The 15,487-nt window shown below is 53.6% G+C and overlaps 1 protein-coding gene across 2 annotated transcripts in view; it reads left to right on the forward strand.

Annotated features, from left to right (window-relative positions):
- Positions 1–10,161, forward strand: part of Abcf2 (ATP binding cassette subfamily F member 2) — a 12,699-nt gene extending 2,538 nt beyond the window's left edge. Inside the window, exons 3-15 of one of the 2 annotated variants that reach the window (XM_004628981.3) lie at positions 1,596–1,808; positions 2,373–2,555; positions 2,640–2,811; positions 3,903–3,998; positions 4,847–4,949; positions 6,236–6,331; positions 6,500–6,619; positions 6,704–6,793; positions 7,075–7,185; positions 8,107–8,169; positions 8,345–8,473; positions 8,864–9,067; positions 9,581–10,161. In XM_004628981.3, coding sequence (XP_004629038.2) covers positions 1,596–1,808; positions 2,373–2,555; positions 2,640–2,811; positions 3,903–3,998; positions 4,847–4,949; positions 6,236–6,331; positions 6,500–6,619; positions 6,704–6,793; positions 7,075–7,185; positions 8,107–8,169; positions 8,345–8,473; positions 8,864–9,067; positions 9,581–9,718 — 1,718 coding nt within the window. In that variant the 3' untranslated portion in view covers positions 9,719–10,161. The remainder of the gene's footprint in view (positions 1–1,595; positions 1,809–2,372; positions 2,556–2,639; positions 2,812–3,902; positions 3,999–4,846; positions 4,950–6,235; positions 6,332–6,499; positions 6,620–6,703; positions 6,794–7,074; positions 7,186–8,106; positions 8,170–8,344; positions 8,474–8,863; positions 9,068–9,580) is intronic. The other variant, XM_023712907.1, reaches the window with a different exon arrangement.
- Positions 10,162–15,487: the final 5,326 nt, after the last annotated feature.

Genomic DNA, 15,487 nt, shown 5'->3' on the forward strand with positions numbered 1-15,487 from the left:
TACACGCAGAAAATTCTTTCTCTCCCCCTCCCCCTCTTTTTCCCTCTCTCTCCCCTCCCTCCCTCTCTCTCTTTCTTTTTTGTCTTTTATTGGGAAATACTTATTGAATATTTATTTTCCCTGCCTGCCTTTTCTGTTTTTGAGACAGAGTCTTGTTATGCAGTTCAGGCTGGCCTTGAGCCCACACTGTAGCCCAGGCAGGTCTCAAATTTGCTATAATCCTCCTGCCTCAGCCTCTCAAATGCTGGAATTACAGGCACACACCACCATGCCTGGCTTGAATGGTTCTTAAGCGCTAGACACAAGGTACTATAAGCACAGCCTGCTGTCTAACAACTTACAGTATGGACGGGGAAATATGAAAGCGTGGGGAAGATTCCTTTTCCTTCTTAGCCCAGTCCCTGCAGACCTCCTACTTCAGCTCGACCAGTGATGATGAACTTTGTAGAGCATTCAGTGGTACAGACCGCCTGCTGCAGTAGAGGTGCGCCATCGCAGATGTGGACTGCTCACTGTCCTTTGAATAGTTACATTTCCGTCCTTTTATACATACCGAGTTCTCAGAGCAGTGTTTGTGCTAGCTACATTTGACAGTTCTACTAAAACACAGATCAAGATAGGAAAGCTTTTCCCAATCCGAAATGACCTCAGTAATATTCCAGTTTACCATGCCCTGTGGTGTTAATGTTACTTACCTTCTTATATCTTTTTATTCATTTTTTATTCATGCAAATTGTTTTCTCTCTTTGAGTGCAGAGACCATGTTTTGTGTAATGCCTTTCTTTTTTCATCCTAAGATTGAGCTTAGCTCCCTCAATGGAGCTACATTTCCAGCCCTTTTGGACTTTTTATTTTGAGACAGTCTTGCTGGGCAGTGAAGTTGTCCAGGCTGTACTCCGATTTGTTCTTCTGTCTCAGCCTCCTAGTGTGCTGAGTAGTTCTTTTGTTGTAGTCTGTATTGTAAATAGATACTAAGTAAATGTTTGAAGAAAAAGGAACTGGCAACAAATTAATAATATAGGGTTGCAGAAGAAATAAGGAAAGTTAAAAAGTGTTTGCTAAGAAAGAGTGGAGTAGTAGAAACGTCTCCAAAGTAAGAATTCTAGAGAAGATGTAGGGAAGTCAGACCACCAGGTGTGGTGGCACGTAGCAGTAGTGCAAGCCACTTGGGAGGGAGGTAGGAGGATCATAAATTGGAGGCGAGCCTGGGCAATTTACTGAGCCCTTTTCTCAATTTAAAAGGGTGAGAGATGTATCCCAGTGGTGGAGAGAAGGTCTAGTGTGTACAAGATCCAGGCTCCGATTGCCAGCACCACAGGAAGCCAGGACGTGGGGATGTTTTGTTCCTGGCCAAAGTGCAAGAGGCTAGAAAGAATGACGGGCAGGAATAAGGACACAAGTGGAGGAGACAAAGATGAGATGGGCTGGAAAGAGGCTGCAGAGTGAAGTGCCCGGGAGGGCGGCACCTAGGGTGGTGTGCAGAGCTTGTGAACCACGCCTGCGTGGCGGGCTGAGCCCAGGCCCTCGGGGGCTGCTGGTTCACATGACAACTGCGTCCGCTGACAGCCCCTTCCCGGCGATGTTTCCGTCCACAGAAGTAGATCTGCTGACCAAAGAGCTGGAGGACTTCGAAATGAAGAAAGCTGCTGCTCGTGCCGTCACCGGCATCCTGGCCTCACACCCCAACAGTACTGATGTCCACATCATCAACCTCTCGCTCACTTTCCACGGGCAAGAGCTGCTCAGTGACACCAAACTGGAATTAAACTCGGGCCGCCGTTATGGCCTCATTGGCTTAAATGGAATTGGTGAGACTCTTAGAAGGCAAGGTGGGAGGTTTCTGGGCTTTGGCTTGTCTGTCCTTAAGCAAGCATTTAGCATTAGTTGTGTACAAAGCCAGTTTTCATTGTATGTGCAAGACCAGCTTGCCCAGGGTAAAGGAGCTGGCAGTACAGAGCAGTATGTGGAGGTACCACGCACTAACAGGCGGTGCTGGAGAGGTTGGGGGGCACAGGGGCAGTGCTGTGGGAACCTGTTCTTCATAGCAAAGAGTAAGATTTCGAAGCCGGGAGGCTTTCCTGTAATCCCAGCACTTGGGAGGTTGAGACAGGAGGATCGCCATGAGTTAGAAGCCAGCCTGGGCTACAAAGTGAGCTCAAGGCCAGCCCATACCACAAAGTGAGACCCTGTAACAACAACAATAACAAAAAAAAAAACAAAAAAAAGAGGAAACTGGACAGGGATCCCAAGGAAGGAGGGCAGAAGGATTTGAATGAGTAAAGGGAGTGAAGGCACTCAGTGGCAGGGTCCTGCCTTGGCTGTGAAGACTGGAGAGAAGCGATAGGAAGGCGCTGGTGTCTTCTCTCCTTCAGGGAAGTCCATGCTGCTCTCTGCCATCGGGAAGCGGGAAGTGCCCATCCCCGAGCACATTGACATCTACCACCTGACTCGCGAGATGCCCCCGAGTGACAAGACACCCTTGCAGTGTGTGATGGAGGTGGACACCGAGCGGGCCATGCTGGAGCGGGAGGCCGAGCGCCTGGCTCACGAGGATGGTAGGCTGCAGGCCTGGGGCAGGTGGGCCGGCGGGCTGCTCTCCATGTGAGCTTCGCAGCCTGACGGCCTTGCGCTGCCCACAGCGGAGTGTGAGAAGCTCATGGAGCTCTATGAGCGCCTGGAGGAGCTGGATGCCGACAAGGCAGAGATGAGAGCCTCACGGATCTTGCATGGACTGGGTTTCACCCCTGCCATGCAGCGCAAGAAGCTGAAAGACTTCAGCGGGGGCTGGAGGATGAGGGTCGCCCTTGCCAGGTCAGTCCCTACCTCCTTCCTGACCTCCAAAACCCCCTGTCTCTCTCAGTTGAGTGCTTACCCTGTGGGGCTGCTGGGAGCAGGGGTCCAAGGTCAGAAGATGTCACAGGTGACACAAACACTGAGGGCCGCCATGGTGGGCTGGAGTAACCCAGTGGTGGGTTTCTAGCTCTGGGTTTAGGAATCTGGAGATGCCTCTAGCTACACTGTTTCCCACTGCCATACCGACATGCCTGGGGTATTTGGTGGTTCTGGGGGTACAAGGCCACATGCTGCATCTGGTGATGACATTCTCGCTGGCAATCTTGGGGTGGTGCAGCCCGCCCCCTGTGAGCAACAGCATGTTTTTGTGTTCTGCGCACCCCTTTTTTAGAGCCACCAGTATGCACTCCGTGGCCTTAGCGAGTCCCGGTCGCCTCCCAGAGCCCACCTAAACATCATGGTGGGGTTACATTTCTACCTTTTAGGACCCCAGAGTGTGGCACCCTGCCAGATCATCCTGGCTCAGACATGCTTTGCTGTTGCACTTATTCCCCTGTGACCTCTGGCCTTCCTCCTGGTCACTAACAGCAGTATGTGAGACTCAGGACTCATAAGAACTTCTCAGCACTATTTCCAGACCATGTTCTAGGGAAGGCTTATTTTTGTTTTTGGTGCTGAGGACCGAACCCAGGGCTTCCAGCTTTCTAGGCAAGCATTCTACTGCTAAGCCAAAGCCCGAGCCCCTTCAGACCACATTGCTTTTGATTTTCTTGAGACAGGGTCTCGCTGTGTAGTTCAGACTAGTCTTGAACTCACTTTGTAGTCCTGAACTCACAGAAGTACTCGACCTCCCGAGGGCAGGGATGATAGCCCTGTGCCACTGTGCCTAGCCAGACTGCGTTCTTGCACCCCCAGGCACTGTTCTCTGCCCTCCTCTCATCCCTTCAACTTTGCCTTCTACCCCAGATTTCCCCCTCTCTCAGGTCTGGAGCCCAGGTTGGTTGCAGAATCTAGGCATCCGCCAGGCCTGAGAGAGCTGCCTGCAGTGGGCAAGCCAGGCCCTCCCGTAGTGCATGCACCCTGAGGCACTTTTCTCTTCTGTCCTTCAGAGCCCTCTTTATCCGGCCCTTTATGCTGCTCCTGGATGAGCCCACCAACCACCTCGACTTAGATGCCTGTGTGTGGCTGGAGGAGGAGCTGAAGACGTAAGGGCTGGGGGAGGGGCTGGCGTGGGGTGGGCCAAGAGTGGGCGCCAGGGGCCGCGCTGAGGCAGAGGTGCAAGAAGCGGGAGGTGTGGGGAGGCCGCGGGAGGCTGGGTGAACAAGTACCCGGTGCTGTGGGTGTAGGGTGGGCTTTTCTTCTTCATTTAGTCTGAAGAATATAAGCTTTTTTTTTTTTTTAAATCTGTTTGGTTTTTCTCCTACTTGAAAGACAGCATTTTGACTGAGGATGGCATTTCTTAATTGTATGTATGTACATTATGTAAAGCAGCTTCTCACCTAAGATCAGGACAGAAGGACAGGAAAAACCAAATTGTCGTGGTCTTCTCAGTTAAAGAACTGAGCAACTGGATATAGTTCTAGATTTAAAAGAAAGCTTTTCATGTTACAGTGACTTGGTACTTTTTTTTCTCTTTGTTTGTGGTACTGGGGATTGAATTTGGGACCTTGCACTTGACAGGCAGGCACTTATGCCGCTAAGCTCTCTCTTCAGCCCACGGTACTTCTCCTAAAAGAGAACAAGCTCCTATTTTGATGGCACCCGGTCCAGTTTGCCCAGCACACGTAGGGGTACATGCACTCTTCTTCGTTGTCATTCCTGCCATCTCCGTTCCACCTGCTGACCTTCAGAACAAAAGGCTGGGGAGTTTGGCCGCCTCCCTGCACTCTGGTGCTGTAGTGGGGGCGTGAGTGCTGTCAGTGGTGGGACCTGCAGGGTGTATCTGCAGGGTGCTAAGACCAAGGTGGGCAAGGATGACATTTTCTGGCCTGACTTGGTTCCCTGTTGTCAGCCATCTAGTTAGCACCTCCCTGATTGGTTCTTGGCTTTGCAGTTTTAAGCGCATCCTGGTCCTCGTGTCCCATTCCCAAGATTTCCTGAATGGAGTCTGCACCAATATCATCCACATGCACAACAAGAAACTGAAGTATTATACGGTGAGTGGGCTCAGCAGTTCCAGCACGTCTCTACACTTCACTTAGCAGTTCTCTAGAGTTGGTGGGTTTTTTTTTTTTTTTTTGGTACTAGGGATTGAACTCAGGACCTTGTGCTTGACAAGCAGGCATTCATGCCGCTGAGCTATATCCCCAGCCTAGAGTTCTCCTTTTTAACAGAACAGTCCAGCACCTCTTTTCTCCCTATTATTATTAAAAAATGTGGCCCCGGAGTCCTACTTTATTTCTGTCTCAAAGCCATTGCTTTCAGGCCATGAGCCCTGGGTTGGCAGCTGCTGCATGTGGTGTGTGTTTGCCTATGGCAAAGAAGTTGCTTTCTTTGGTCCCCAGAGAGGCCCGTTCCTCCTGCCTTCTCATGGGGCACCTGTCCTGTCTTGTGGGAGTCACCACACTGGCCTTCCTTCCCTGGACTCGGCAGACTTGAGGTTGGGCTCGCCAGCTGTACCTTGCCTTGTATCCTCAAAATTTAATAATTTAAAAAAAAAAAAAAAAAGCCACACACACAATGTCAAAAGTCCTTTTCAATCATAGCTATGTTCGCTCTTGGGAGTACATGGACTTGCAGAAATCCCGTGTGCTTGCAAGCCTTCGTGGAAAATCTCATATACAGAGCCAGCCAGATAGCTCAGTGGATTAAAGCACCTGCTTAGGCAGATGCAGGGGCTGGGTTCAATCCCCGGCCTGCCATGCCAGCCCCATCCTTGGGGCGCTCTGAGACTGTGATTGAGACTGGGCATGGTGGTGTGCGCCTGTAATCCCGGAGCCTGGGAGGCTGCGAACTAGAGAATCACTGTGAGTCTGATCTGTGTAGTAAGGCCCTGTAGACCCTGTACTAAATGTGTATTTTTTAAACCTCAAATACATGCAGCCTTTCTCTGTCATAGTTGTCATCTTAATAACCATCTTAGCCTGTGGGTTGATGGTTAACATTGCGTGGGGAGTTGGTACATGTGCATACGTATCTTAAGTCCCTCCCTCCTGTAGTTTGCTGTTACTTATTTTACTTTTTGCATTTTTGAGACAGGGCCTCACTGTGTAGTTCAGGCTGGCTTTGCACTCACAGTATAGCTGAGGCTGGCCTCGAGCTCCAGAGCAGGGATGACCTCGTGCTCTGGGCCAGGGTGCACCTCCGTGCAGCACTGCCCTCCTGCTACACAGCCTTCTAGCCAGGGCCGAGTTGGTGCCGCCCCTTGTCCCCTCCACCCTGAGTGGGAACCTGCAATGGGGCCGCACGAACGCTGCCTGCGTGCGGCTGCATTTCCCTGCAGGGTAACTACGACCAGTACGTGAAGACCCGGCTGGAGCTAGAGGAGAACCAGATGAAGAGGTTTCACTGGGAGCAGGACCAGATTGCACACATGAAGGTAGGGAGCCGGGCCCAGGCCCGCGTCCTCCTGCTCGAGTGAGGTGGGGGAGCTGGGGGAGCTTCCGGGCCAGCAGAGGTCAGGGGAAGTGGGCTCCTCGTTTGTTACCCTGAATTGAGGGGGAGTTATCGGTGCTGCGTTCACCCCAAGCTCTTCGTTCTCCCGCAGAACTACATTGCTCGGTTTGGTCACGGCAGTGCCAAGCTGGCCCGGCAGGCCCAGAGCAAGGAGAAGACGCTACAGAAAATGATGGCCTCAGGACTGACAGAGAGGGTCGTGAGCGACAAGGTGGGGCTGGTGAACTGCGTCAAGTGGCTGAGGGTGTGGGGTCTGAGCGGCACCAGACTGATGCGTGGCCTTCCTCCCATCTAGACGCTCTCATTTTACTTCCCCCCGTGTGGTAAGATCCCTCCACCTGTCATTATGGTGCAGAACGTGAGCTTTAAGTACACAAAAGATGGGGTGAGTTGGGGCCAGGCCTTGTAAGCAAGTGCCCATGAGTGGCGGGGAGGCGGGGTGCATGTTGGCTGTGGCGAGGCTGCAGGACGCCAGCTGCGGTGCCTCATCCTGGGACTCGCTGGCTGTGCAGTTGGGTGGGAGGTGGATTCGGGGTTGGGGGAGCTGTCCGTGGCCTGTCCTCTGCCCCTGCCTGCTCCTGCAGCGCTCCAGGCTCTGTGGGGCTGGCTTGCAGGCGACGCAGAGCCACGGTCTACCTTGTGCCTGTGTTTCTCTCGCCCCCTCAGCCTTGCATCTATAATAACCTAGAATTCGGTATTGACCTCGACACGAGAGTGGCTCTTGTGGGGCCCAACGGAGCAGGGAAATCCACTCTTTTGAAGCTGCTAACTGGAGAGGTACAGTGCTGAAGTGGACGCAGCTACTTTCATGACAAGACACCTGTGTTGCCCCAGGAACAGGGAGCATGGTGGCCACGCAGGGCTGGGCTGGGGAGGGAAAGTCTGTCCCATGTCTGCTGTTTTCAGAGTGTGCAGCATGTAGAAACATCTGTATGCTGGGAGGTACATTTCTGTTTAGAAACTGCAGTATGTCAGGCCGCTAGCCACATCCTTGGTTACTCAGCATAGTACATTCTGTAGCCAATAGGTCATAGCTCTGATAAATTATGTCTTTGTCTCCTTTGAGAAAGCCAGTTTCAGTATATAATTCCAATCTTTTTGGTGGAGGTACTGTACCACTGAGCTATATCTCCAGCATTTTTTTTTTTTTTTAATTTTTTTTAGGAGAAAGATCTGGGGGCCAGCCTGATAGCTCAGTAGACTAAAGCACCTGCTTAGGCAGAACACAGTGGCTGGAGTTTGATCCCTGGCGTTCCGTGCCAGCCCTGCCCCTGAGGTGCACTGAGACAGCGATTGAGACTGGGCATGGCCACGAGCGCCTGTAATCCCAGCGCTTGGGAGGCTGAAAACAGAAGAATCACTACGAGTCCAATCTATGTAATGAGACCCTGTAGACCCTGTCCAAAATACAGGAAAAAAAAAAAAAAAAAAAGGTCTTGAACCTGTGTTCCTCTTGCCTCAGCCTCCCAAGTAGCTAGAGCTGCAGGCTCGGTCTGCTGCATCTGGCTTCCTAGGTAATTTTTAGAGTGACCAGAAAAAGTCTGGTGAGGTCTTGTTGAAGGAGACTGGCTAGGAAGTTTACGAGTCTCGCGCACGGAGATGTGGTTAGGGGCAGAGCAGATCTCCTGTTCCACATTGTTCTGCGGGGGTTTCTTCTTGGTGTGCTTCCACTTCCACCTGCTGTTGTCCTCTTCCCAGCTGCTGCCCACGGACGGGATGATCCGAAAGCACTCTCATGTCAAGATAGGCCGTTACCATCAGGTATGGACCTGGGGTCAAGGCCGGGCTCGGGGCCCAGGTGCTGTCCAGATGTGGGAAGGGGGTGCTTCTGGCCAAGCCTAGCCCCTCCCTGGGCATTCAGCCTGCCAGCTCCTCCCTGCTGCGCAGGTGCTGAGGCTGGCTGTTGGTCACCTGTGTGGGTCCCTTTGTCCTGCAGCACTTGCAAGAGCAGCTGGACTTGGACCTCTCGCCTTTGGAGTACATGATGAAGTGCTATCCCGAGATCAAGGAGAAGGAGGAGATGAGGAAGATCATCGGGCGCTACGGCCTCACCGGGAAGCAGCAGGTGAGACGCTAGGACCATCCTGAGAAGGCGCCTCCGCCCTGGAACCGGCAGGAGCCGTGTGGCCACAGGCAGCTGCAGCCTTCCTCTAGGTTGATTGTCATGGTGCCTTTAGGTGTTATGGGGTTGCAGGCCAAGAAGAGGGAGCTGGTGTCCACGGGCCCTGTGCCACAGTGCTTGATGGCAAGGGGACATGCTGCCTGAAAAACAAACTCCTGGATCCTCAGCTGGATCCACAGAGCCCCAGATGGCTCCGGCTCATTAGGATTTCAGGGCTGTGCAGGCAGGTGTGGACTTGGCAGTGCCACACATTCAGGTTCCCAGAGAGTAACCAAGGAGCTGAGAACGAGGGGGAGGGTGACACCAGGTGGCACGTGTCACTGTTGCACCTAGGTGAGCCCGATCCGGAACCTGTCGGATGGGCAGAAGTGTCGAGTGTGTCTGGCCTGGCTGGCCTGGCAGAACCCTCACATGCTCTTCCTCGATGAGCCCACCAACCACCTGGACATCGAGACCATCGACGCGCTAGCGGATGCCATCAATGAGTTTGAGGGTGGCATGATGTTGGTCAGCCACGACTTCAGGCTCATTCAGCAGGTGAGGCCCTGTGCGCCCATCTGGGGCGGGCGGGAAGGCAGTCGGTTCCTTGCCTGAGTGCTCGGTGTGGGCTGCGCACGATGGCAGTGAGGACCGGATCTCGCGGCTCTGTGGGGACGTCAGCCCCCTTGGCGCTGGCCCAGATGGAGAAGAGTTGCGCTTTTATTATTGTCCCAAGATCTTTCAATCCAAAACTGATATTCCACACCGAAGGAACTGAGGGAAAAGGGCTGTTTCTCAGGGAAAGGCGGAAGCTGGGAGGGAAAGGCAGCCGAGCATGAAGCCGCAAAGAGCTGGGTGCTGCCCGGGCTCTGACCACCCCATGGCAGCAGCTGCAACCTGAGAGGCACAGAGCCTGCAGGTGTGGTGCTCGGGGTAGACCGCCCGAGACCTGGCGGTGGTTTTGAGCGAAGGCCCCAGGGGCAGTGGCCATCTCTTGCCGGACACCCTGAGGACATGCTGCAGGGAGCTGGGGAGGCCCTGGCTGGCCTCAGCCCAGGATCTGCTTCGCAGGTGGCGCAGGAAATCTGGGTCTGTGAGAAACAGACAATCACCAAGTGGCCCGGAGACATCCTGGCCTACAAGGAGCACCTCAAGTCCAAGCTGGTAGATGAGGAGCCCCAGCTCACAAAGAGGACCCACAACGTGTGAGCCCTGGCCGGGCTTGGGTCAGGAGCAACCTTCGGACTGCCAGCTGCCGCCTGACCAGCCATCAGGACGGCCGGGCTGTGTCCCGTATTGCTGCACTACTACCCGCCCCTCCCCCAGCTGCCTCGCTGCGCTCCCACCCACTGCCGGGCGGTGCCTGCTGCCTCCACCTCCCCCTGGCTCTGTCTGTTGCCAGGCTCGGCTGGCTGCCCCTCCAGCGCTCGCTGGTCTCCAGGCCCCAGGGGAGACACCACGGGGGACACCTACAGGCTGGCCCAGGGCCCATAGCCTGGGCGTGAGTGGGGAGAGCCCTGCGTTCTGGGTTTGGTGATGTTGGAGGAAACCCCCAGCCCACCGCCCCCATTCCTTTCTGCTTCTGGTTTGGAGCTGTAGACCAGGCCTTGGGCCTGGTCAGTTTTTAAATAATTATTTAACAGTGTAACTCAGACCTTTGTGACATCTATAAAGCATCCAATAAAGAAAGAGGAAGCCATGCTCCCTCCCTCCCTCCCTCCCTCCCTCCCTTCCTAGGTTTCTAGGTCCTTCTGTCCTGCAGGACGGGGGTCTGTGTCTCCCTGGGAGCAGGGGCCTAGTGGTGCTGGAAGCAGAAGAGCCACTGTGCCGCTCCAGCCTGTGGCTCCCAGACTGGCCACAGCCATGACTCAGTTGCCTGCGGGGTCTGTCCGAGTCCAGGGCGCAGGCCTTCCAGTATGCTGGCTCTGGGGAACCGAGAATGAACATTTCCAGCAGGTTCCCCAATGCTGTGGGTGCTGGAGCTGCAGGGCCACAGCCTTGCGCTGAAGTGTGGGTTGCAGAGTTCTAGGCCCGACTATTCCCTTTGGTAGCACAGGCAGGCGCCATTGTCCAGGGCCTGATACCTCACCGTGCTTCAGTCCAGTTCAGCTTCCATGCCACGCGCTGTGCAGCCTGGCCGCAGCGTAGTCCAGCGCTACTGAACTTTGAGCCTCCGCGTTACCCGGCGCTCCTGCAGCCAGCTGCACCCGCAGGCGCTTATCGCCCCTCCCCGGAAACTGGCATTGTGTGCAGGAAGACTCCCGAGCCCTGTCACAGCACATCTGAGGCTCCCAGATGGTGTGGAAACCCCCAAGGAGCTCACGACCGAGTGGGAAAGCCAGCAAGATGTGGAAGACATAAATCGGGCACTAAATTGTGGTGGAGGTGGGAGAAAACTCACGTATTCAAGTTCTGAACAGCTACCCAGAAAAGCAGGCCTGCTGCTGACTCCACAGCTGAGCAGCAGGTCTCTCAGCTGCCCACGTCACCCCAGAGCTGCCCTGGGCAGAGGGAGGGCTGGCACCCAGGCTCTGGAGGGCAGCATCTCGGTGCTAAGGAGCGGGAGGCCCGGAGCAGCCAAGGGAGAGCAGTGGCTCAAGTCAGCCTGTTGGCGCAAAAGCACACAGGTGTTGGTCATCTTCGGAATGCTTGGGCCATAAAGTGACACTGCAGGGAACAGTGCCTTATTTCTGATTCAGGGCTCTTCCCCTTCTGAAGCAAACAGTAGTCGTGACCTTGCCACGAGGTGCTGGGCGGGTAGAGACCTCGGCTCCCACACTGGCAGGCGGTGCTCGTCTTGTGCTGGCTTCGCCACCTCCCGCTCTGAGCGTCCTCTTCCCCCAGGGCTACTTTTCGTGCCACTCCAGGTTTCTGTAATCACAGCCTTCAAGAAGCTGAAGTGTTTGTTCACAGGTAGGTACTGTAGGTGCCGAGTGAAAGACAGCTTGCGTCTGCACTGCGCCGTGGTCTCCTCCTCCCGGGCTGTGCCCCCAGGACTGCTGCTCTGCTCTGCCCCAGGCCTCTGTCTTGAGCACCCCAACTCCAAACTCTCCTGCTGGATCTGGACTGGGCCTCGCTGCCGAGCCCATTTTTTGTCCGTAGCCAGGCCTCGTTAGTCTGCACCGCTGCACTTGGCTTCTCATTCCTCCCTCCATTCTTCCTAACTAGATGGTAATGCACCTACAAAACCCCTGCTTGCAGTCCCACTACCCATGCTTTTCCCTGCTTGGTGCCTTCGAGTCAGCCTGGGCCCTGTGGGGTTGTGTGGAGAGGGAACCCGTGGTCCTTCCCATGCCAAGCAGTGTGCCCTCCAACTGTGAGCTGGCAGCTGGAGTCAGATTAACTTGTCCAGTGCCTAGTAGGCTGGGGAGGCCTCTGAGAGGGAAGTTCTAAGAAGAGGGGGATGGACCCAGATCAGGCAACAGCATATTCTGGACGGGTTAGAGCCCCACCCCCACCTTCCACCCCAACCACACTTGACCAGGCACCTGGCTTACAGAAGGCCCAGGACAGGACAGGACAAGCCATTGGGCTGGCATGCAATGGCAGGCAGGGGGCTGCAGGAGCCGGAGCTCTGGAGGCAGGGGGTAGAGTGGGCACAAGGAACCTTTCCCATGCCTATCAATAAGGTGCTGAAGCAGGGGAGGGGCAGGGAGTTGTGAGCATAGGTGCCCTAAAAGGGCACTGGCCTGGGCTCAGAGGCTGGCTTGATCCCTCATTTATAGCATGATCCCCTTATTTATACACACACACACACACACACACACACAGTGCCACAGGATGCTGGGCATGCAAGATGATGCTGAGCCTTAGGTGGCTACGTGTGACTCAGTGCTGAACACACTATGCCCAAATGTGGATGAGTGCCCTGGGCCTCTTGGAAGGACAGGACAGGTGGTGCTGGCTCTCCGGGCTTAGGGCTTACCTATTTTCTTTCCTTTTTTTACGTATTTTCTTTTTTTTTTTTTTTTTGCAGAACCAGGGATTGAACTCAGGCCCTTGCGCTTGCCAGGCAAGTGTTTATTCTACTGAGCCATCTCCCCTGCCCCCACCTATTTTATCTTAATTTTATTTATTTTTGAGATGGGGCCTCACCATGTAGTTCAGACTAGACTTGAACTCACTATGTAACCCAGTATGTCCTTGAATTCACAGCAATCCTGCCTCAGCCTCCTGAGTGCTGGGATCACAGGTTTATGACACCATGCCCAGTAGGGTTTGCCTACTTTTTTTCTTAAATCCATTTTTTTTTTTCTGGCCTGCTCTGCCCACCCTGAGTGCAGGGCTGGCACAGCGTATGGTGCCAGGGATCAAACCACAGTCCCCTGTACCTACTAAGCTTACTTAAGCAGGTCCCTTAAACCACTGAGCTATCTTGCCAACCCCAGCTGCTTTAAAAAAAAAAAAAAATTATTTAGGTGCAGGGTCTTGCTACACAGCTAGGACTCCTAGTGATCCTCCTGTCTCAGCCTCTACAGTGCTGGGATTACAGGCACGTGCCACCATGCCTGGTTTCAGTGGCTGGTGTGGTGTACCTAGGGTCCAGGGCCAGCACAGCATGCGGTACCAGGGATTGAACTCAGATCCTTGTACTTGCCAGCCAGGCACTTAGACCACCAAACCACTTCCAGCCCCAAGGGCTTGCCTACTGTGTAGAGACCCTGCATGCAGAGAGACTCCATGGGCAGCTGTCACATGGTCTGATCAAGCAATGCCTACCTGGGCTGCCCTGGCTTTGGGCAAGCCCCTGGGGCTCCTCCTCCATGGTCCTTGCCCCAATTCTTGGCTGCTGATGTTTGTCGCTTCTGCCTGAGATGTAGGGGTTCTGGGACTGGGCACCTTGAAAAACATACTAGGGTGCCAAGCAGGCATCTCACCCAGCTTGACTGGGGCCCCCGCAACCTTGAATAGCTGCAGACTTTCTGAGAACCACCACCCAGTTAGGTTCACAAACCCTGCAACCAGCTGTCCTATCATAGGAATTGCTCCTTATGTTCACACAGGGATCTAAGATGCAGATTTTCTACAGCACAGACTAATTGCAGGTAGCAAGCCCAAAATGCCCATTAAGAAAGGAATGGGGGCCCTCTGCCATGTGTCACTCTGCCTTAGAACCAGCACAGTATGGGCTGAAACTTTCACAAACTGTGAGCTAAATAAACCTTTTCTTCCAAAAAAAAAAAAAAGAAAGGAATGGGGGCGGGCGAGATGGCTCAGCAGTCTAAAGCACCTGCTTAGGCAAGCTTAGGCAAAGCACAGGGACCATGGTTCAATCCCCAGCACTGCATGCCGCACCAGGCCCACCCCCAGGGCCAGGTGAGCTGGCCACAAAATAAAAAAGGACCAGTGGGGCTGCTGAGACAGCTCAGTGGTCTAAGCACCTGCTTAGGCAAGCACAAGGACCTAGGTTTAATCCCTGATACCACATGTCAAGCTGACCCTGCACCGAGACCGGGCATGTTGGCGCACACCTGCAATCCCAGCAATGGAGAGGCTAAAACAGGAAGATCACTATGAGTCTGAGCGGCATAGTGGGACCCTGTACCAAGTACATAAAATTAAAAAAAAAAAAAAAGGAATGGTGACCAGAGCCCAGATTCAGCTACTCCACAATTGCACAGGAATGCACTGTACAAAAGCAAGAGGCACGTGTCACTGACCCTGGTTGTTAAACACAGATGCTTGTGTGTTTACATAAGGAAGTTAATGTGTTAACTTTGCAGGTGGAGAAGCTGCTGCTTTTTTCTTTTTAACTTGGCTATGTGGCCACATGTAGTATAACGACGGGGACATGTTTTGAGAAATGCATCATTAGCCAATTTCATCCCTGTGGGAACACCATGGTATCCGTTCACAAGCTGAGATGGCCACAGCCATCACTAGGCAATTTCAACTTACAGGACCACTGTCATATATGCAGTCTGTGGCCCAAGATGTCATTATGCGGCATGTGAATGACAGTGAAAAGAAAACACAGCCCTTCTTCACTGTCTGCCAGCCCCGGAAGAAGCCCAGGAGGGGACTCGCCCTGTCTCTGACTCCTGGAGCCCCCACTTGGGCAGGCGGAGGCTGTGGTGCAGGCTAGTTCTGCTTCTTCAGGTGCACCCCAACACTGGATCTCCGCCAAGGAGCGCAGGAACTCGCTCGTGAATGATTTCTCTAGCAGCTGGCGGGGGAAGTTGCGCGGCTGGCCCTGTGCTCGGGCTGAATCACGCCAACTTCCAGGAAGGCCCAGATGGCCATGTGCCCGCTGCTGCCCAGGGAGCTGGCCAAGCACTGTGTCCACCACCAAGGCCATCACCAAGTCCAGCAGCTCCAAGTGACCCTCAGCTTGCCAGAAATAGAGTGAGCTGTTCCCACACTCTGGTGACTTGAAAGACACGTGGAGCTGCAGTGTCACCCAGGATAGAGAGCTTGCCTGCCTGGCACACGTGAGCCCAGGATCCTTCGCAGCCACACAGAAATGCATGAATGAATGAATGAATGAATGGGAAGAGAGGTGGGGAGCCAGGGTCCGCGGGGACAAGGGAACTTTTTGAAGCTATCACAGTCAGACTCATAACATACTTCTGAAAACCTTGTTTTCTGGAGGTAGTAACACTGTAAGCATTTGACCATTCTCTCCCTCTCTGGGCCTGATAGGCCAGGACTCGGGTGTAACCTACAGGCTGGAGGCTTGTGACTCTTTCCCACAGGCTGTCATGCTGCCCTGTATGAAGGCAATGCTAGGAGGAGCTGTGTGGGTATTTTGTGTTAGGTTTTTTTCAGTATAGGGCATTTGCACTGAACTACACACCTAGCCTGTATATATATATATATATATATATATATATATATATATATATATATGTAATTTTGTTTTATTTGTTCAATCCAGGGATTGAACTCGGGCCCTTGTGCTTGCCAGGTAAGCACTTATTCTACTGAGCTATCTCCCTGGCCCCTTAAATTTTAATACGAGGGTCTCACTAAGGTGCT

This window comes from Octodon degus, unplaced genomic scaffold, assembly GCF_000260255.1.
Source record: "Octodon degus isolate 3935 unplaced genomic scaffold, OctDeg1.0 scaffold00027, whole genome shotgun sequence".
NCBI classification, from domain to species: Eukaryota; Metazoa; Chordata; class Mammalia; order Rodentia; family Octodontidae; genus Octodon; species Octodon degus.